Source organism: Lingula anatina, chromosome 1, assembly GCF_051362555.1.
Source record: "Lingula anatina isolate TDL-2025a chromosome 1, LinAna3.0, whole genome shotgun sequence".
Classification (NCBI taxonomy): Eukaryota; Metazoa; Brachiopoda; class Lingulata; order Lingulida; family Lingulidae; genus Lingula; species Lingula anatina.
In genome coordinates, this window is record NC_141767.1 from 34,991,587 (window position 1) to 35,013,872 (window position 22,286).

The 22,286-nt window shown below is 36.6% G+C and overlaps 2 protein-coding genes across 5 annotated transcripts; both read right to left on the reverse strand.

The window, feature by feature from the left end:
* Positions 1–1,462: 1,462 nt before the first annotated feature.
* LOC106167211 (glycine receptor subunit alpha-2-like) lies at positions 1,463–7,516 on the reverse strand. Its single transcript, XM_087000775.1, has 8 exons — positions 6,803–7,516; positions 5,072–5,163; positions 4,578–4,645; positions 4,028–4,260; positions 3,646–3,728; positions 3,226–3,357; positions 2,548–2,924; positions 1,463–2,185 (listed from the first exon to the last, which is right to left on the reverse strand). The coding sequence occupies exons 1-8, from the start codon at positions 6,895–6,897 to the stop codon at positions 1,952–1,954; spliced, it is 1,314 nt and encodes a 437-aa protein (XP_086856901.1). The 5' UTR covers positions 6,898–7,516; the 3' UTR covers positions 1,463–1,951.
* Positions 7,517–8,775: 1,259 nt separating this feature from the next.
* Positions 8,776–22,286, reverse strand: LOC106167214 (glycine receptor subunit alpha-3-like). 4 transcript variants are annotated; one of them, XM_087002874.1, is made up of 8 exons: positions 22,171–22,286; positions 17,670–17,761; positions 15,848–15,915; positions 14,651–14,883; positions 12,343–12,425; positions 11,776–11,907; positions 11,092–11,465; positions 8,776–9,625 (listed from the first exon to the last, which is right to left on the reverse strand). In XM_087002874.1, the coding sequence occupies exons 2-8, from the start codon at positions 17,719–17,721 to the stop codon at positions 9,338–9,340; spliced, it is 1,230 nt and encodes a 409-aa protein (XP_086859000.1). In that variant the 5' UTR covers positions 17,722–17,761; positions 22,171–22,286; the 3' UTR covers positions 8,776–9,337. The 4 variants fall into 4 exon arrangements, with proteins under 4 accessions (XP_086859000.1, XP_086858999.1, XP_086859001.1 ...); XM_087002873.1 differs by lacking the exon at positions 22,171–22,286 and adding an exon at positions 20,290–20,903; XM_087002875.1 differs by lacking the exon at positions 15,848–15,915.

Consider the following 22,286-nt stretch of genomic DNA (forward strand, 5'->3'; position numbering starts at 1 on the left):
TAACAAATCGCAATTAAGCTTTAGAATTATACAAATATATATATGTTCATATTGAACCCTCATGGAAAGCTAATGATATCAGAAACAAAAAAAGGTGCCCAAAAGACACTGAGAGAAAGCTAAGAGAAAGCATCCTTCACGTCAATTATATGTCCTCATGGTCTTTATGCCTCGACTGCACCATTTCGGGGAAAATATCGTCATTGCAAAACTAAGAGATACTACAATACATTTTCTATCATCTGTACGGAACTTACGAGATTTTCTACCGGTTTTAGTGCCATCTTTTGGGCCTACATGTGGCAGTAACAGTAATATGGCATGGGACATCCTTCTTCTCCATCTTCTACTGACCTTGGTCCTGTCTGAGTACCTCTCACCAAAAACGCTCACCTGATTTACATCATAATGAAGAAGTCACCTACTTTCCGCGCGGACGCTTCGGTTTGAATTATAACTTCTGGTTTATGAGAAGGCACAATAAATCTCCATCTCAAAAAGAGGAAAAGGGGTTGATAAAACCATAATGACACACACACACACACACACACACACACACACACCAAAAATAGATAAATAAATATTAAAACGCATTTTCAAAGTCAACATAGTCGATTGCGTGATTGGGCATATTGATCAGCTTTTATAGGTCGAATGAACGAACTGGGGCGGGATTGTGATAGAAAAGACAGGATTTTAATTTAATCATACGGTACAGTGTGACCCCAAGATTATTAATATTTTTTACTATCTTTCTGTCAATCTTTCTGTCTTTCTTTATACTCCTTGGAACATAGAGAGAGACTTTTAAAGGAAAACGTTTAAGTTTCACACGTTTATCAAATTGCCTTGTATGTTACATCCATAGGAAACTCCGCAAAAACGATTCTGATTTCTCAAATCGTTTTTGAAATACCAAACTGTTTTCTAGTTTTCAGGTGCATTTTTGAAAAAAAAAAAACTTCTGGCTGTCAGATTCGTTTTTGGAAGACATTAGACACTAACTTTAGCACCCCCAGAAAAGCCCTGTGTGAACACAGTGTAACTATTGCTTTCCGCAGAGTAGAGTGAAAGTGCATGCTAAATATTACGGTCATTTTCGCCGACATTTTAAAGGCAATTGGATGATTAATTTAAAACAAATTCATCTATTATAAAGCATCTGCTACAGTTTTACTTTGACAATACTTTGACGACAGTATAACGGCGAATGGAGTTTGTCTCAACACGTTGGTAAATTGCCTTGCGAAGCTATAAATGACACGATCAAAACCTTCATTCTACGCCTTAATTGTCACCCATCTCTTTGCATTGCATAACTCGAGCCGGTTAAACTACCGGTTGGTCTGCACAAGTACACTAGAAATGCGACCGAAAGCTGTCTGACTTATCTTCCCTGAAAACTTCCAGATAGAATTAAAAACCTTTCTTATTTTTAAACATGGACATCTTTTTATCATAAAAAAAAGCATTTTATTTGCATTTATACCTTTTCTTTTAAAAAATAAATTACTGATATATCTGAAATTCCATCTTAACATTTGTAAAGTCTATTGAACACTTTGAACTATTTCAGAGTGTAAATGAAAATTATTATTATTATTATTATGATTGTTGTTGTTGTTGTTATCAGGTCCTCTTTGAAGGCGTGGAAAAGGTGAACTTGAGGAAACTGCGAAACTTGATTGTGCCTTTTAATCTGAGAAATAATCTCGACCATTCTCAAAAAATCTTATTTCTACAGTATAACTCATAACTAAAATATACATATCAGCCTTTGCAGTAAAATTAAAAGCAATATTTACATCATTTATCACAAATGGTTTCTTTTCCTTAAAAATAATATTAAGTTTTCGAAACCTTGTCAATTCATTGTTAAAACAAGTTATTAGAACTATATATATCATTTTGACATAGGGCTTTTTAACGATAAAATTGATTCAGCAGTTTCTCAATTCAACAGATAGGCGCACCAGTATACGGCATTAAAAATGGCAAAAGCAGATGTGAATATCACCCTGGAAGCTCTGTCCAAGTTATCGGCATTCCATTTGGATTCTAGCGGCGTAAAGTCCAAGGTAGGCATATCTACATGGTGTTTCTTGGAGGTGAGAGGGATGATTTCTGCACCTAGGATTGCTGTTGGAACTCCATTCACGTTCTTCTCACAGGCGCTACTCTGAAACTAATTTTGTAGAAAAAGGACATATAAATATAGGCCTACATGTACGGCCCAGCATCAATATTAATACGTGTCTATTTATGAACTTAGTTTTCGGCTGGAACATCATCATGTATGCAAAAGAATGGCGTTCCTATCTGATATATCAGACTGACCGGGCTTTTTATACGATCAGCTGTCAATGTAAATATCTCAGTTTTGACTTAAAAGAGGACTGTTTGCCATTGGCTGACGCACAAATCGCTTGCGCTCATACTCGGTACATATGTGTAGCATTTTCAGAAGCATGGAATTTACACATGTAACACCGTTCTTTCATTGTTCGTTGCAAATATTTTCAATTTTTAAATATGTACTGTACTTACTGCCTTAAGGATGTTGGAATTGGGTTCGGGTCTCGCCGCCTTTTCTTTCTGCCTCGCTGTTCTCTGAAGTAACATGTTAGCCACTGCATACTCCAACATGGACGTCACGACAAATATGAGACACGTGGTCAGCCAGACATCGACAGCTTTTATATACGAAACTCGGGGCAGCCTGTGTTGCATGTTGACCCCCTGCGTCGATATTGTGAGCACAGTGATGACCCCTATCGACACCCGGGCGGGCGTGGCACGGGGGTCTATCCAGAAGTTTATAAAAGAAATCAGTACGACGACTATTGTTGGGATGTAGATGTCGAGGATATAAAATTGAATGTCTCTGATTAGGCCAAATTCGGCGTAGATGCAAGTGTATTCTCCTGTAATTAAAAAATTAAAAGATTATGATTTTTAATTAGCAGTCGCTAATACTGACAGAGACGATAGACTTCCAATTGATACTAGATGTAAAAACTACTTTTTCATATAAATTGCCCACTTTGGAAAAATTACGCATCCCTTCAACTCCATTTGTCTCCATCTGGGCGTGTGTTGAAGCATTAGAATACGTTTTAATGAAGTATGGATAATATAAAATTAATAAGGCATGGATTGAAATTGGCAAAAGATATAAATTAGTTTCATAAATCGCTTTACACTTTTTTAATAAGAACAATGTACCTGTTACTGTTTTGCTCTTACAATACTTTGACGATCCCCTCTTTAGTGTAAATTCTGGCAGATAGAGATCGTGTGGTCGCTGGATTGGATCCGTACTCCATATAAAATTCAGTTCGTCAGTAGTGTACGCGTCTGGAAAAGAGAATTAAGCTAAAGTAAGCGCTTTTTATATGAAATTATTATTATCTAAGAACGATTCTCACTTAGGAAATATAATATCATGTCTTATCTTAATATTTACACTAAAGCATCAATTCTAGGAGGTTCATACTTGTGGCAAATTGTTTTATTTCAATACACTTTATGAAATTAGAAATTTTAAGAAAAGATTATCTACTAAGATATTTTGATGATAAACTGTAACACCTGCCACTTATAAAATAAAAGGGAAAATATATGTGATGGAATATTGGAACTCACAGCTGCGCATTTCTATTTTACACGTCTGGTTGTCCATGGGGAACTTTAAGAAGTCATACAGACAGGCCAGCTTCAGCTTGATCCTGTACTGGAAAAATGCCATTTTTTAAACTTACACAAATTCAATAGTATCTTTTTTCTGTTACTAGATACCTTACATGACAGGAGAGCAAGTGAAAGTGATACTCCTAAATGGTGGAAAAAAACGGGAGAACTTCATTCATTTTATACATTTTAAAATTTAAAATCGTTACCAGGTGCATTTTGTAGTTCGCACGTGTGCGTGCATGTCTGTTTGCAATGTTTGCGTTCGTGCGTGCGCGTTGTTCCCACCAATCCAATCATTTTATTTAGTTTTAAAAAATATGAGTGCACGACGTACCTCTGTGAATAAAGCACATCTCCGGACGGTGAGATTCTCACCAGGACATTGGGGGTCGTAATATCGTGTCTCCACGCGTGTTTCTCGTTGGCAAAGAAAAGGTCGGGCACCCATATGTCTTTCAGGATCTTGTCAGACAGCGTGAACGCTGTCGTTCGGTTGAGGTTAAAAGTCTTGAATGCAAGACGCGGGTCGTTCCAATATTGGCGGAGGATGAGATCTACCGAGAAATCCTATATAAGAAATAAAAGTTTAAAAATTTTATCCAAATACAAAACTTCTACGTTATAGTGAGCGTGTGAGTTGGTACATGCACATGAAGCTGTTATCTTCCTTTAAAAGTCAGCTACATGTGCAGACTAATGCAGACTATTCTACATGTAGCAGACTATTTGTATTTTTTCACTATTAGTCACGTTTTTTTTACCTTTCTGTTTTGTAAAGAAAGATATATATTTAACTCGACTTCTGCATGTTCAGTCACGATGTATGGTTTTGTTTGAAAAAAGGAAACTTTAGGGGTAAATAATGTGCATTATAATGGCATTACCATGGCCGCATCGTTGAATTCACCAAATGCATTTAACATTATCTGCACTGTCACGTTTGTTGGCTTTCCTAAAAAATAATACAAATGAGGCTATAACACTACCAAGCATGGTGTAACAAGCACATGCCTGCAAGATAAAATTCGCAACACTAACATAATTTACTTTCTTTTAGAAAGTTTGCTATAGTTGCTTATTGTGTCTAGTTATTACCGTGAGACTTATTATGGTATTACACTAGAACAGGTGCTTTGAATGGTAAAGACATTAAATATTACGTGATAAAAGATAACTTGCAGAGGCAGAGTTAAACAAATTGTTGGCAAGCAATACGCTAATTTAAAACTCTCAAATAGCTTTTTGATACCTTCTCTCTCTCTCTCTCTCACACACACACACACACACACACACACATACACACACCAAAGAGAAGTATCTCTACATCACTTTGCTCTCTCTCTCACACACACACACGCACGTGCACTCATACACACACCTTCAGCTAGGTGGGGTCTCAGGCGGCCGTCATGATTGGCACCGGATAAAACGTGGTTCAGAAAAGCGTGTCTCTCCCTCTCCTTTGAAAATCTGCAAAAAAATTAATTTCTCGTGAATTCTCAATACTATTTTCTAATAAAAATGAAGGCCTTATTCAATATTGTTAGGAAATTTGACTGAAAGGACATATATAATTTTTATCAATGTATTTATATCCTTTCAGCCGAGACGTCTTTATATTGCATGCGGGAAATACTTATTGTAATATTTTAATGCACAAATTATCATTTTATCATTCAGACAAAAACACATTCATTACATCCTTTTGAAAGGTTATTATTCCCCCTCTCTCGGTAATAAGTTTCTATATTGCATTGTACGTTATTAAGAAAACATTACCAATCTTTATATTGCACTCTAGATACCACACAGGTGTCCGTGAGTCATCCATCGTTCTTTAAGTTAAGTTTGAATACACAATACTCTAGTTGATTTTATCTGTTAAATAATCACAATTCATAATGACACATTGATTTTTTTTTTGTTTTTTTTCACTAGATATTCACTGATATGTCTCTGGATAATTCATGGTACATAGAGAAAAGTGCACATAATTAATCTGCGGCCCTGAAATAGGGTAGGCGCATGTTGTCTCGATGAGAAAAATTGCGAAGTTACATGTAGCTCTAATATAAGGTAGATGGTGATACCACGCAATACCCATACATTTTAAATAAGTGGGAACAGTGCGACAGCTAAGGTTTTCGCATTTAATTGACCCTCTAACAGATTAGCCGATAACATATTAACATGCAAGAAACTATATCTTTCTCAACAAAGGGATTTTCCGCCTTTGGGCGAGGTGAAGGATTTTTCGAAAATGAATCATTACACCCACGTGCAACACGATGTAACATGATGAAATATAACCTGCTTAGGCCTAATATGTATTGCTATTACGTTTATCTCTGGTATATACATGTAAGTGCATTTTGATAAAACTAAAGTTAAAACTATCAATTAAGTAAATTGATCATATTTCAGTTTTAGTTTTGCTAAACTTTTTCATCTTTTGATCGAGAACCTTCTACCCGCTTTCGTGGGAAACAGACGCTGCATGAGATCACGTTCTAAACGAATATTAACGAGACCTAGAAGTGCAATATGCGACCCGGGCATTGATGTTTACTAATTACTTTCATGCTTTAAAGTTTTTGTGTTTTCGTGCCTAGAGTTGCATAACAAAAGTCAAAACCAGATTCAAAATATTTTGACTGGAGAGAAAGTGAACGTTATATAACGTGATAATATGCCTTGTCATATAAATTTTAAACTGCAGTCTGAAACAACAGCCATCTTCATATTCTCAAATAAATATAGGCCCTATATATTTTTTAAAAATTCACAAGTCTGTAAAAAGAGTAAGTTCCTTGTCAAAGGCGTTTCATCAATCGAGACAGTGTTCTTAAGTTTTAACGCCTTATGAAAAATAATGGCCGAAGCGATTAATCATATGTCTAAATTTGAACACATCTCGTCTTGTGAAGGGCCAATATAACTTTGACGGGGTCCTATATTAACGTATTATTATGTCACGCATTTTAATCATTTGCCCCTAGAATAACACAGGCAGACAAGACAGACTCCATGAAGACATTAACAGTAAGTGCTGACATCGCTACAGGGTACACACTAAATTTTATAACTGTTAAAATCAAAGGCCACTTACTTTCTCCGCAAACGTGTCTCTCTCGATTCAACGAACAGCGTCATCGATGTCATCATCATTACAACTGCCACCTGCAGCAAAGTAAAGAGTTGCATTTTCCTCCTTTCACGCTTACGATTTCCTCCCGAACAGCGATCCCAGAGTTCTACAGTGTCTAGGATTCCGAAACCAGCAAGGCTGTCTCTACACTTCAGCTATTTGTCGTGTTAGTGATAGTAACAAAGAGCGAAAAAAAAAACGGAAGGCGGAAATGTAATAGAACCGCAGGTGTAGGCTGAAGTCAGCGACGGTAACACGCTATGCTGTGTCTCCGGTGTGAGTGGCCCGCTGCGGATTTCACGGCGACACCTAGAGACCTACGTGATACATATCAATCTGAGAATGAAAAAAAAAACGAGGTCTAGGGCTAACAAACTCTTTTTGGGTTTCTCGGGATTTTAAGCTGAATTCTAACCGAAGGAGTATTACAAATGAATTAATAATTAGAATCTGTTATTCATTCATGTATTCTCTGGGCAAATCTAGGATGCCACGAAGGAAGTGTGGTCTACATGAAAAAATATGGGCGGTGTAAGACACGCCTCTCACTTAATCCTATAAAATCATTAGGCTTTTCTTTTAAGACATCTTCTTTTTCAGGTCCACCGGACCTTACAGGTAAAAAAAGACCATTGAATTGAATTGGATTTCTTAGTATGTTAATGCAACCCACATCCTATTTCATTCAAAGTTTTAGAATATAAAAGAGAAGAGAAAAAGTAACAAGAAATCACCGCGACAAGGCCAGAACAATAATTTCCGATGTTGATGAATCTATACACATTCTGACAAGTTGCATTGCAGCGTGAAGAAGAAAAACCCTGTAAGACATTTGATAAGAAAAGTGTGGCCTTAAAGAGTCCCAATCATATGATTTCATGGTGTAATGACCTTAACACAAGTTACCACGAGTTCAAATTTTTCAACATTTCACAATATGTAGTGTGGTCTATCGGCCCGTCTGTACTGCTTTCTTCTTTTTCCAACATCTAAGCAAGCACTGGTCGTTGAAATGAAAAATACGATGGAGTTCATATATGCAACCTTTTCAGCTCTGAAACAGGCAAAAATATTGGATCAAATATTTAAGGCTTAAGATTGACGTTATTTTTTTACAAAAATGAAGTAAATATATATCACTGTTTTTATTATTATTAGCTAAAAAGCATTCGCTAACTTATCTGTATAGAATTGTACTGTGCAGCTCAAATTTGTTGTGGGATCTGATTCAGTGCACGCAATGGCAACTAAATTACAATTGTTTTACAATTTAATGGATGGTTGAACTTTCTCGACCTAAAAACATGTAACTTAACCTCTTTGTGGTTTATATACGAGAGCTTGAAACTTTGCGGTAAGATTCTCCTATATAATGTGGTCAACATTACTAATTATGACGGAACTTCAGGGGTCAGTTTACCACTACGCACTTCAGGATATTACCTATTAACAGCCTCCTATTTTTAGACAGCACGAATGTCTACACATATCAGGATTTTCCAGTTAAATTATAGAAAAACGGCAGTCATAGATCTTGAGGCTTTGAATTGTAATGAGTCAACTGTCGTTCGCTATCAACTAGACAAGTTTTTTTTCTTTTTTTTTTTTTTTTTGGTGAATCAAAATACTTCGATGCAAAACATTCGCGATTTAACTCACATCAAGCAGTTAAACGTGTATTAAATCAATTTAAAAAAAAACTTAACAAAATTCTAATGTTATTCCATTTTATAAGGCATGGCTAAAAGAATGCCTCCCCAAAATGATAAATGTATTATGAGTAAACAAGAATATTGCTTTCATACTCAGCATCCAAATACCAAAAAAAGGTAATCATGATTGCAAGGCAACTTAACACACATCGCCTCTTCTTCCATTAAAATGAATAAATATTTATGTCAGTCAACTGGAAAAGCTGCAAACAAACACAAATATCGGCCTTGTGGAACCTATATTACTTCAATAACGACTTTTTAATACTCAGTAGTGAGTCATTACTCCAGTCTCTTCAAAAAGGAGCTAAAATATCTGCACAGTTCAACTGGGTTGCGAGTAATGTGCATAACGAAGAAAAAAAACTTGCATCGCCCCTTTTTGAAATTCGGATCCTATTTTCAAAGTTTTCACAAAGATGTGATTCTCTTTACAAAACAAACACAGCCATCTTTCTCTCTCTACTGGGTATACATGTATATACAGCACCTGCGCCAAGAACTGTATTTCTCGCTTTGAGACGTCAAACGTTCTCTATGAGAAGTAAGGACTTCCCATTAAAGAGTGTGGCTAATTTGTGTGAAAATGACGATGGTCAGTTATACACGCATATATACACGCATAATTTCAGATTCGACCCGCGACTGCCTTGTGATTCAGCAAGAACAGCTAGAACTAATAAAACTGCGTTCCATTTGTAATTGCAAGTGTTTGTTGTCCTATTTGCACTCTTGCAAAAAGTTAAAATCAAGACATACACACATATACATATACATATACATCTTAATCCGACAAAAGCAGCAAGTAGAGGCACCAATACAAGACATTGAATACCAGAAATCCAATGCCGAACAGAAATTTGGCAGCGTTGTCCACCTCCTCCGCGGTCCATCCCGTTTTTTTACATTTCACGCCCTCTACAGCAAGACGATGGTCGAGATCAGAATCTGTACCTAAACTGTTCTTACTCTGTACACTGGGAGACAAGCCATTGCCGTCACGCTGGTTTGTTTCGGTTTCCGTCCGGCCGCCTTTACACTCGCACAGATTCTTGTCTATTGATCCGCGGTACTGCAATAGAAAACATAATAATAATAATAATAATAATAATAATAATAATAATAATAATAATAATAATGTGTGATAAAATTGGTAGACGCAAAATTTCCTGAATTAAATCCTTCTCATCTATAAATACGTGTTTATATGTATCCACGGAAAATACTGAGCGCATTTTATGTTAACTCTCTTTCGTCTGATGTTTTCCAATTTTCCGCAATTCATGCGCTTTATAATATGATGACCTGATAATTATATCATCCGTTTACTAATGCGGGCATAATAACATATGCTATTCTATCCACAGCTATTTTTAACAAAATGTACCCATGGTTTTAGATTATTGGGCAAATCCTTGTCATCTGTGAACGTCCAAACTATTTCGAACTACATGGATATCCTGACCGTCTTTAGGGATAACCAGAAAACAAAGATCGCGCAAACGGTTGCAAATCTAAGGGCATCGAAAAGCGGGTTGGGGTGCAATAGCACGACACGGAGAAGGTAATAATTGTGGAGAGTATATTTAGCGGTTTGATTGAAGAAAAAAAAAACAATTGTCTTACAAGAGGCAAGCAATTGATTGCATAATCAAGCCTTGGCAGTAAGATGTTTGGAGAATTATTGATTATTTCCTCAAAAATAAAAAAAAAATTAAAAAATAGGGGTGAAATTGGTGTGTAGCTGAGGCATGTCTACGCACACCTTATATATAGTGAAATGCTCGAGGAAAAAATATTTGGATCATTCTTAAGTGCATATTGTCTTGTGAGTTTTCCTCAAATGGCGATTGTGCCTTGTTGTGGTTCAGAAATATCATGCTAAGGGGGACTGAGAAGAAAAGATATTCAAAGTTGAATCTTATGACGTACAGTGCACACAATCGTATGAAAAGCTTTCACGAATTTCTTGCCAGAGAACGCTTTGAAATAAATGAAAATGCAGAATGCACTTTGGAGAGCTCGTAGAATAGACAGCAAACTATAAGGGTTTGTGAAGTTCGGTTGGGTATTTAAGACCAGAAAAGCAAACAGAAGGTGGGTGAAATAGAAAGAATATAACAAAGAGTTGAAAAAAGTAGGGCTAGAGGTGGAAAACTGTTTGAACACAAACCAATAAGAAGTACCGCTTGCTTAACTGAGGCAGCTGGCGCATTTGGTACGTTTCTAATTTGTTCTGTAAATAATGAGTTTACTTTTATACAACAAAACACCATATACTTTCTTCGAATGAAAAAAATGTATATCAAAATACAGGCATAATTCAAATAGACATATGAGCAAGAGCGCTTAAATATTAAAAATTAAACCAAAAAGAAAAAAGAAAGAAAAACTTGCAAAAAATAAACGTCTAATTATATCAATTTTTTTTAGAAAAAAACTGGAAGCATAATAGAAAACATTAAGAACAGAAAACTTTGATGAAAAAAGCCCCGCAAAATTAATTACACTTATCAACTATTACTTTCATAGACTTACCGCGCTATTAAGACGCCAATTCACCGACCCGTTGATTTTATCCGCCATTCGCGCCTCCCTCTGTAAGAGCACATTGACCAAGGCGTACTCCAACATAGAACTGACAACAAACAAGAGACACGACGCAAGCCAGACATCAACTGCTTTAATATAAGACACCCTGGGAAGACGCTCCTGGAGGCTGACGCTCTGTGTGGTGATGGTTAGGACGGTGATTAAGCCAATGGACACGCGGGCTGGGGCGGCACTTGGGTCTATGAGAAAGTTAAGGAAGGACAAGATCACGACTACAATTGTTGGAGCGTAGATGTTCAGTAGGTAGAAGCGTATGTCTCGGCGCATGCGGAACTCGGCGTATATACACGTGTATTCTCCTGAAAAGAGAGAAGTACAAAATATCGAGTCAGAGTTGGTGAGAGTAGAGGATTATCTAGTGCATTTGAAATAAAAACACCAGTTTTTTAATTTAAAATACCCTCTGTTAATGAAAAAGAAGGAACGTCTAATTCATAACACTGACTTATTAACTGACACTTTCGAATTACGAAAATCAGAGTATTTTGCGTTAAAAAAGCTAAGCCGACATTTTTCTCTAACCTACAATGGCTACAAATAAATGGTTTGACTACTGTGTTTATAACACACCCAAACGCAATTGAAAAGTACAACAAACGCACTCAGTACCTGTGGCGGTCCGTGTGGTGCAATTATTGGGCGTTGCATGTTCTAGGTTAAATTCTGGCAAATAGAGGCTCTTTTTTATCTGTACTGGATTATCACTCCATACGAATATTATGTCATCAGTTGTGTAAGCGTCTGGAAATGAGAGTTTTAAATGAAAACGTTCAATCATTCTTTGACAGAAATCGAAAGGCCCAGGAGGCCTGCAAGTTTTTTATCTTTATTAGCTTATTGCAGTCTCAGAAACCTGTGCACAAAGATTTGCAAAAAATACAATTAGCTTACAGTCTAAAATAAAAAAAAATGTGATATATTGAAAATAGCACTGCGAGAAGAGGGGGGGCGTATCTTTGAAATACTGTAGAAACACCGCATTAGCTGAATTTCATAACTGATGCAAAAAGCGGTCCAGAATTGTTTGAAACACTCATTTTGTCAAGTTACGTTTCAAAATGCCGATAAATAGGCAGTCGCAATCAAGAATATGAAAAAGCCAATCCGGCTTTACGAAAATGACTTATTGACGTGACATTTCAATTTCCAGTGAATATTTTTTCAGTGCATACTTACAACTGTGCATCTCAATTCGGCATGTCTGGATGTCCATTGGGAAGTTCCCGAAATCGTACAAACAATCTAGCTTTGCAGATAACCTAAATTGAAAAAAAAATTAATCGAATGACATATTATTCTTTAGACAAGGCGTCAGTTTCAGTATGTACATTACAAATAGAAAAAGCCCAAAATATTTCAAATATACTTTTGATATTGAGCACCATTTTGTCATTTTTGTTCACATGGTGCGACTTTATGTGCACAGTGCATGTCACATCTCACATGTGTAAGTCTTCAATTCATGACCATGAAAGGCCATGGCAGAGTAGCATGATGTTACATGTTGTATTTATGGCAGATTGACATGACTTTAGTGTCAGAGTGACATGACATAAGTCTTTACATTTTGACGAAAGTTATTTTTATGGAATAGTAGTAATGTTTAGCGCTGCAGGCCTACTCTTCAACTAACAAAACGTGTTTTCGCTACACCTCCCTCTGTATCTTCAATAATAAAGGTTTTCTGATCTGTGCAACCTCCTTATTTATCACTTTTCGGCGAGTTTATGCAATTACAGAACAGACTAACAACTCCAAATGTCAACCAACTCCATCATATTGATTTATAACTTCCAGTGTTGTCTGCCCCGAAATGTGTTAACGCCGGCGTTATTTACGATCTACAGAAGACCAGAGCCTAATCAACGGTGGTGGTTGTTTGAGAATTACCACAGGATACCATGCAATATTTATGTTGTATTTTGTACTTGTCACACAGGACTGACGTAATGACGAAGAGCATCTCGGCGAACAAAAATAATCTTGGATTGCTGTAGGCCATTAATCAAAAAGCTCAGGTTGTTCTCTGATAGTTTGTATTGTAAAACGATATCAGCCGATTCACCATAGCAACAACAGATCAATGCAGAGTTTTGTGACTAAGGAGCATTTTGTGGCTTTAATTTTTCATGTTAAAAACTGCGTGAGCTCGATATGTGTTAAAAACAGATATCAAGTTCTGAGACCACGGGGTGCTCAGTGATTAAAAAGAAGGCATGCGGGGATCTAGAGCTCTCGCACAAAGATCTTAAACCGCTTCCACCTAGAAAATGAGTTTGTATGTATATCTTCGGAAACAGGAGATCTAGAAATATGAATATATAACATAGATATGTTTCGTAGATGTGATCAAAATCCGTTTCGATTAGACCCTTTCCGCTAGTAAGTTGTCTACTTTCCGTCACGACTGATCGGGAAGAAATTAAAGGTAAACTTAGGACACAATAAACGCTTTAATCCGCTTTATTCATTAGGTTGTCATTTTGGCCATCCGTTAGACTTCGATTAATACCTGGTTTAGAAACAAAAGCTTTCAACGCGTAAGGAAATACGTTTGATTTTGCGTCGAAAAATAAAACAACATGGTATTAAGTGGTGCATCATGATGCGTATCAACAACATTCACTGGTTATGAAAACTGTTACCGCAATATTTTTATTTAGGACACTGTTTGGATTCAGAAAATGGAACACTGTCAGGCATTTGTGACAAATAATCAATGGCGTAATACTGGATGAAACAAATCGTGAAGACATCAAAGAGACAGAACATAAATGGAAATCAGGGCATATTACTCACATGCATGTTGTAGTGTTTAAAGATAAGAACATTTCTCTTTCCAAAACGTGTTGGTCTTTTTAGCTAGTTATTAACGATGGAATAAAGCCCGAAAAAAGCGGGACTCGATAGTCTTCATGAGTCGAAATAATGTAAAGCGTAATTGTCCATGGGTAATAGTGTTTCCTGTGAAGTTTTTTTTTCTGATTATGATCCACGTCCCAATAGGTCCACAAACAAAGTCACCTTAGTTGCCACTTGTGCAACCATTACCCTCTAGCAGGGTGGCACATGTCATAGACAAATTTCAAAAAGCCAGAGAATCGAATGACTGTCTATTTATCTAAATATATATCTGTGAATATCTAGTGAAAAATCAATATGTCGTCCTGGTAGAGGGTACGCAAATATCCAAGTTGATCGCACTTTTTATAATGTTATGTGATCGAGTAAAGGGATTTATTCAAGAGATTAATGCAATTATTTAGCAAGGTCATTTAGCAAGGTTGTAAACCCTTATCCCAAATTTAAAGAATGCATAATATGCAAAATAAACATTTATCAGGTTCGCTTTTCTTTCTTTTTTTTTCCAGTATGTATATAGACAAAAAGAATACCACTTTGGTTATAAGACCCAATAAGGAGAGGTCCAAAGGTCTAGGATCTTTGTTAGGAAAAAAAGCCGTTTCATTTTTTATATACACACCTTTGGGAATATAGGACACTGCCATCTTGGCCAATTCTTAACAGGACATTTGGCGTCGTGATGTCGTGTCTCCAGGACTGCTTTTCGTTCGAGAAGAATAAATCCGGGACCCACAGGTCCGCCAGGGCCTTGTCTGACAGAGTGATACCGGCATCGTGACCGTGGACGCTAGCATTCAGAGCAAGACGGGGGTCATTCCACATCTGGCGCAAATAAAGGTTGACTGAAAAATCCTGAAGAAAAAGATTGAAGTTTGTTATCGAATACATAAATATGCTGAAGAATGAATATCAAGATATTTGATTAAACGGATACCTTTTTTGCGAAGTTGAAATGAATTTATATTCCGATAATACTTCGATTGTACAAAACGTTATTACCTCAGTCCACTCACACACGCACATATACAGATTTTAATTAAAATGACATTAAAATGTCAATCGTTCTTTCTATAAAAATGTGAATCACCTCACCTTTTGACATTTTTGACTATGGACCCGTGTAAAATTATCATGCAATGTACTTAGCTAATTCTATTTTAAGTTCTCCTTTAATTCAAAATATATATTTAAAATCGATAAAGAGGTACATGTATTCAGTGCATGTGTTATTTTGCTCGAAAGTTAAAATCCAGCCGGTTGTGACTATCTCTACAAAAAATCACAGACGCAGTATGTCACGCTTAGATGACGAAAGAGATAACCAAAGCGTTACATTATCTTTGAAGCGCGATAGATCCAGGGTTGAATTAAAGGTCGTATGGCTAAAAGTCTTGTGCGAAACCCGCGATGCCCTTCAAGCCCCTTCGAGTCTGTCTGTGCGTGCGCGCGCGCGTTTGTGTGTGTGTGTGTGTGTGTGTGAGAGAGAGAGAGAGAGAGAGAGAGAGGGTGTGTGTGTGTGAGAGAGAGCTAGAGAGAGAGGGGGGCTTTTAAAATGAGAGAATATAATATCGTGATTTAGTATGTTCATGCGTAAACTGCTGCAACAACATGTGAAGTGCATGTACCTATAGCCTATGTATGACCACTGGGAGAAATGTCTGTGCGCATGGACAAAATTACGATTTTAATTCGTTTTTATGTCAAAGCTGTGCGTAACAAGAGCTCAAGCCATTTAACCCTCTAACCTATGTCTAAAAAACATGTGATCCGGCCATCTCAAAAAGTCTACTTGGCTGCAATGAAGTATTACACTCACCATGTTAGCGGAGTTAAACTCACTAAATGAGTTGATCGCCAGATTAACTCTCACGATAGTAGGGGTGCCTGCAAAAAAGCAATATAAGATTATTTTGTGGGAATGTTATCAGTAGGCTTTGTAGGGAACAGAAAGTATGTGCATGTTTTTCTTTTGATTGTTTGTTTGTTTGTTTGTATTTTGAGGCGTTCAAATCGGTAAAAAGAGTCTATGAACGGCGATTATTTAGAGTTTAACAGTAGGGCCAGAATTATGGCTTAAATTGCGCATCAAGTTTCTTCCCTTTCATGTGTGTGTGTGTGTGTGTGTGTGTTCCACCCCCTCCCCCTTTCACTTTGTTGAAATTGAATGGATGTACATCACTATTGATTAAGCCAACCCATGTAATAGACGTTTTATCAGCCAGGAAACGCGAAATCCACCAAGACAGATATTAATGATTTTCAAACGTCAGTCAGTTTCACTTAATTCAGTAGACCTATATTTGGAAACTATCAGCTTATACAATCACAAGCAAGAAAATCTCAGAACTAAATCTCAGTTCGCTTAAGAACACTTTAGAATTGAATTTATCGTGACTGGCGATGTGGAGAATGATTGTTAGGCAGGTTTCTCACCTCGGACGTTATTGATGTAAAAAGCTAACTCGGTTTATTTAGAAAAAGATAATTATATTTATGCGTATACCGGACATCACACGGTGGCAAGTCTTCGGAGAGATATACCTCACATGCACGGGCCGATAGTAAATAAGCGAAATCACATCTAAACGAATGTAAACAGGATGTCGTGAGGATTAGGCAAAAGTCCTGGTATTAATTTACGATCCCTCTGTGTCAGTAACTGCCGCAAAAATTGCTATATATATTCCGCTAATAAGCCCACATAACCTGAACAATGATAAAATAAAGCACTGTGCTCTTTTTCTTCTTTCTATGGACAGAATCAGTGAATAAACCATTAAGGCGCATGGCAACAAATACCAATCCGAACCCTCAAGTTCAAGCTGGACAATCAAGACTTGCAAGACAAATAACCAAAATATCATTAGAACTAAATCAATTGTTATTTTGGATAGCATTACACACTTGTACACGTAGATGTATAAATAATATATCTGACAAATGCTTTATAACTACTTCAATTAAGGACAGTTCACTCAGTTAATCATACACAGTTTGAGAGATAAATCAAACAAGTGTTTGAAAATATAGAGTACATATGGAGTATATGCCCGCTCACAGATAAAAGATTAATGGATTGCTACCTCTACTGAATTATGAAACTCCACTTTATGTATGGATACCGCTCGATTAGGTTACAGATCTAAGAAAGCTAGAGAAAAAACTTTACACCAGTGAAATATACCCAGTAACGCACAGTGTTATATTTGTTATAACGACGGGGAGTGGGTTGGAGAGAGGGGTGTCATAAGTTTAGTACATTGTTATAGTGCATTTAATGCTATTCGGAATTAAAACTCAAAGTGCATTTTATAACTGAAAGGTATGTGAGAAGTAGCAGGGAGATGGACAAAAGAGTTGCAGTGTGTTTATACACTGGCAAGCTTTTAACTCTTAGGAACTATGTGTATGAGGTCAAGGTGTTCTCAAACAAGGTGTTCTCACTACCATATCGTAAACAGAAATTAAAGACAAAACTGAAAGTGCAGTCAATTTCAATTCATTTTTGCGCGACAAAATAAAAATACGTTCCGTGTAGATTCCCCCCCTCCCCTTCCACACAGACATAGACACATATGAAGAAAATATACACATACAAGCGTGCACACGCATGCACATGCACATGCACGCACACTCACCCTGTCTAAGGTGTGGTCGAATCCTGCTGTCATACCCTTCAACGACTGTCATTTGTTCTACAAGGGCCTGGTGAGCGATTTCATAGGAGGATCTGTGGAAGAAGAATTTATTGTGAAGACAATTGGTTTTTAACCGATAATTTATGAAAACTGGAATAAGTGATGGAGACGCGCAAAAATAAATTAATGCATGGACGAATTTTAGCTTGCCTTGAAATTAAGGTTATTGGGACTAGCTTTGTAAGGAATAATCGTTAAGACAGAACCTCACGCAAAGGCAAGCACCAGTGTATAGAGGTAGCTTTAATCTTTTTTGAAAAGATGGTTGGAAGTGAACTCTGTTTTTCTTTGTCTATATATATATGTATATATATTATTGGGGGGAGGAAAATCAAAGAACTTGTACTGTTAAATATGGCGCAAAAGCCATCCAAGTTACACTTCTTTTCTCAGCATATATTGAATGGGTGCAAATGCTATAGCTGGCACAGACATTTTCAGAAGAATCCATTCAGGATGGGTTCGGCTGTATTGCAGGCCGCCTTGTGACCTAAGGCTACAGACCCTCGTTAGGTTGACTGCTTACTGCTTACAGCGTTTAGCTTTGATTTACCTGGAATTACCTTGCTCAATCAAAATGTCTACTTATATTAGAAGTGTCCCATCCTTTACAAACTCTCTTTCCACGAAAATTGTTTGTGAAGGCTATAAATAATGGAGGTTCTTACTCTGTACGAGGGACGGAAAGGAATTTGTTTCTTGTATCGATGAAAAAACTACTGACGGGGAGGATGGCAGCGTTTTGAAACAAATAAATTTCAATCACTTTTTTTGTAAATGTAAGTTATTAAGACAAGATGACCCGGCTGCACCGAGAAATTATATTCGAGTGCCTCTGAAAGTATGAAGGCGTAAGCTAGGAGATGAGCAAGGAGATGAGCAAGTAAGGCCTCGAATAACTAGAAAAGGTTATCTGAAAAATTCAGATACCGATAAGGATTTTAAATGCTGATGAACCCGGCGTTAATTTCTTATCAAAATAGCATTTTCTCTGAACTTTCATAACTGGCAACACGTGTTCTGAGGCGCATGACTTACGGAGTAAAGATAGACCATAATTCTGTAAGCTCAAAATTCCCTGTTCTCGTAGAGGGTAGTAGATACATTTAAGCTTGGACATAATATTCGTTATTATGTCCAAGATTTAAGAGATAATGGGTAACTCAGATTTAATGAAAAAATTGTCGCCAATTTGATGTCGATGTTAGAGTAGAAAGAAGAGTGTTGATTAAATTGATGCTTTTCTAAATAGGAGATGATATGATTTTTCTGTTCTTTTTATTCATTAGTTTATTTATTTTTCTGTTTACTTATCTTCATCTTTGTTGTAAGAGATACGAGCTAGACTAAGTTACCACGACGATTTTTTTAAAATTTATTAAAATTGAAATAACTACGAGAAAAGAACTAGGCAAAACTAGAAGGCGGTTTCTTCTATAAGGTGAAGAGGCAAAGCAAAAGTTAGATATAAAGCCAGCACAATCATTCAGACCAACCTTTACAATTTACCTGTCCAAAGATATGGGCATCTAATTAATTTTGTATCCAAAATATGTAGCACTCTGTTTATTTGATTGACCTTTACAAGGAAAACATTTATATTTCCTTTGAATTAGATAATGTTTATATTGAGTGTACGTGTTGTCATATAGGAGTGTCCGGTTGCAAAACACACTAGAAAGTACTCCACACACTAAATCTGTTAATCTAATATAGTTTGAAATCTTCTTGGAAGGGGAATTTATTGTAATATAAACATTTAAAGTACTTCGGCAGCAATTATTTTATATGCGTGAAAAGTACGTAGCAAATAAGATAAAATGTTCCTTTCACAGAAAAAGCTATGAGTATTTACGTTCGAGATTGTGAGGAAGAAAAAGCAGGAAGAACTGACGAGCGCTTGTACATGTATGCAAAAAAAAAAAAAAAAATATATATATATATATATATATATATATATATATATATATATATATATATGTAAAATGGGCAGATAAAAACGATTGGTGCAGATAAATGTGGCTCTTTTTCACCATCCCAAGCAGTTCACTTTTCTACAAATGTCACCATATTGTGAGATGCATTCACCAGGCTACATAAAAAATCATTAGTACAGTTCTTATGAAATATACTTCTTCAATGGCAATTTCGAAAATCAGTCAAGAAAAATAACTTCCCTTCACCCCCCCTCCCCCATCCCTGCCTCTTTTCCTAAAAACGAACTGTTCTCCGAAATTCTGTTTCGCAGGCGCCTCATACATGTATATTCACATCTTGTCAAGCCCACATGAAATCAAGTATGTATTAATTGTTCAATATATATATACATCTATAACCATGAGTATATGGCATATAACTCTAAATATACCTCCTGCATTAATTTCTCATTAAGTGCACGCTCGAAGGAGTGATAAGTTAAATCTCTTAGAATTGTATACGTGAACGCCAAGTAGGCCTAAAGATGCCCAGAAATTTAAAAGGCGTACGCTGCATAAGAAAAACGATACAAACCCCGGTTACAGTAGAGAAGTAGTGACAAACAACAAATACATGGACTTACTTGTTGAGGTGGCTTTGACCACTCGAGGTCACTTTGTCCGCCATGAAAATCAGCACTACTAGGTTTACAACTAGCGATTTTCTCATTCTTGCTGGGATTTCTAGATTCTAAAAATCCACTCGACACCTGTAGCACGTAGCATCAGATAAGTGATGTGACCGGGCGTTGGAGGTGTACGTTCACACTCGTCTTTGACTTATCGGAGTCAAATCTGTATCTCTGTATATGTGCGTACAAATGTGCGATTTAATCACGGCTCGCACGTTCTGTGGTGGCCGGTGCTGTTGAATGAATGGCGTTATTTATTTTGCCTGCCTTGTGGTTCTGAAGGATATCGATTAAGCCCGCTGACGATTTATTTTGTGAAGCTCTGATTGGTTATAGTTGGTCACATTGGCCGGTAAATCCTTATCGTGACGTCAGAAGATGAAGAACAGCGGATAGATGAATATCATACATGATCCCGTAGTCAATTTCGGAATGCCAAGAAGCCGAAGACGTCGGACGTTTTATCAGATTTAAGACTTCCGAGGTTAATTGGATTGGTGAAATGCAGAAAAGCAGACCTAAATGGAATTTACTTCCCAGTAGTTAGCTTTTAATCCCGTGACACGCCCTTGTGGAATAACTTGGATCACGGCATTGATATTTTACAAATTATCTCCAAGGTGCTCAAAGAAAATCTAGTAGATGGTTTTTTTCATTTTGAAATGTGAAATACGTTCAAGCTCTGAGCCTCTAAAAACACTAACGCATTAACCTTTATAAAAAGGAAAGATTTAGGACTTCATTCGCATTTGGAAACTCCATAACTACAGAAGGAAATGCATTGTACATATACAGATGACATTTCGAAAAAAAAAAAGAAGCAGAACAGAGAAATCTAATCAGCGACAAAAGTGCTTATAGCCTAGGTTTATATGTGCCAGTTCAAAAAGGCGAAATCCTGATCAAGTGTTTTATTTATTACTTGATATCGGAAATGTGAACACTGCATGTATATGTAATAACGCACGGCATTAAATCATTCTGTCCATGCTGGAAAACCTTTTTTTGATTTATAGCTGATGGGCAATCAACTTTTACACGAGGTTTACAAGAGTTCATAATAGTTTACCTGTTGATGTGTCTGAAAGTAATTTTCAACATTTAAATTAAATTACGTTTCTCTACTGTGTTCACATAATAAACCAGTGTTTTAGTTGTTTTAAGGAAAATTGAACTTTTTTGAATCAGCACGGGGATTTTCGGTTATCAGTTGGACGTTTAGCTAGTTCTCTCTAAGGATGACATGAAGATAAATGGCGAGAACTCAACTAATGCACGAAGATTTGAAATTGCTGATTGACACTATCTCCTACTACTCAGTGTTAACCACTGTCACCTTTATTTATTACCTCCGGTAAAATAATTTCTGTATCAAAAACACCTTGTGTTAGCATATCTAACTTTATGTAACACGAATATATATATATATATATATATATATATATATATATATATATATATATATATATATATATATATAATGTTCATACCGTAAATGTACGCCACCAGCCTATATTACATTACAGAAACATGAGTCAAGACCTTCTATATATCCCTTAGCTTGAAGCACTCATACACATACATAGACAAGCCTGTTAAGAGACAAGACGTTCTGAGCCGTGATAAGGCATCTCTAATCTTCCACGATGTAATCACAGTTAAATATCGCTCCACATTTAACATAGTTTTATACTCACTGCAGCTACTCAGCTTACTATTGCCCTGAACGTCAGCGGGCCACTGTTGACAACGCAGTGTCCTTCAACCGTTGAGTATACTCGCTTAAAAAGTCAAAAAGTTTTCATTTATGATAGATCCAGTTATTTGATTTACCTGTTGACAGTTTCGTCTGTTCACATTGACAGTCTTGGTCACAACTGAATTACCTGTTCAGGTGAAGGTGAACAGGTAATTACTTCAGTCTTGATGATAACTTGTTAGTCCCTCTT

Coding starts and splice junctions, on each gene's coding strand:
- LOC106167214 (XM_087002873.1), bottom strand. CDS start 20,375: ATGAGAAAATCGCTAGTTGTAAACCTAGTAGTGCTGATTTTCATGGCG. Junction 17,762..20,289: donor GGTCAAAGCCACCTCAACAA/GTAAGTCCATGT, acceptor CTTCTTCCACAG/ATCCTCCTATGAAATCGCTC. Junction 14,884..15,847: donor AGTTTAACTCCGCTAACATG/GTGAGTGTAATA, acceptor CTTTTTCTTCAG/GATTTTTCAGTCAACCTTTA.
- LOC106167211 (XM_087000775.1), bottom strand. CDS start 6,897: ATGCAACTCTTTACTTTGCTGCAGGTGGCAGTTGTAATGATGATGACA. Junction 2,925..3,225: donor TAAGAGCAAAACAGTAACAG/GTACATTGTTCT, acceptor TTTTAATTACAG/GAGAATACACTTGCATCTAC. Junction 2,186..2,547: donor ATTCCAACATCCTTAAGGCA/GTAAGTACAGTA, acceptor CTACAAAATTAG/TTTCAGAGTAGCGCCTGTGA.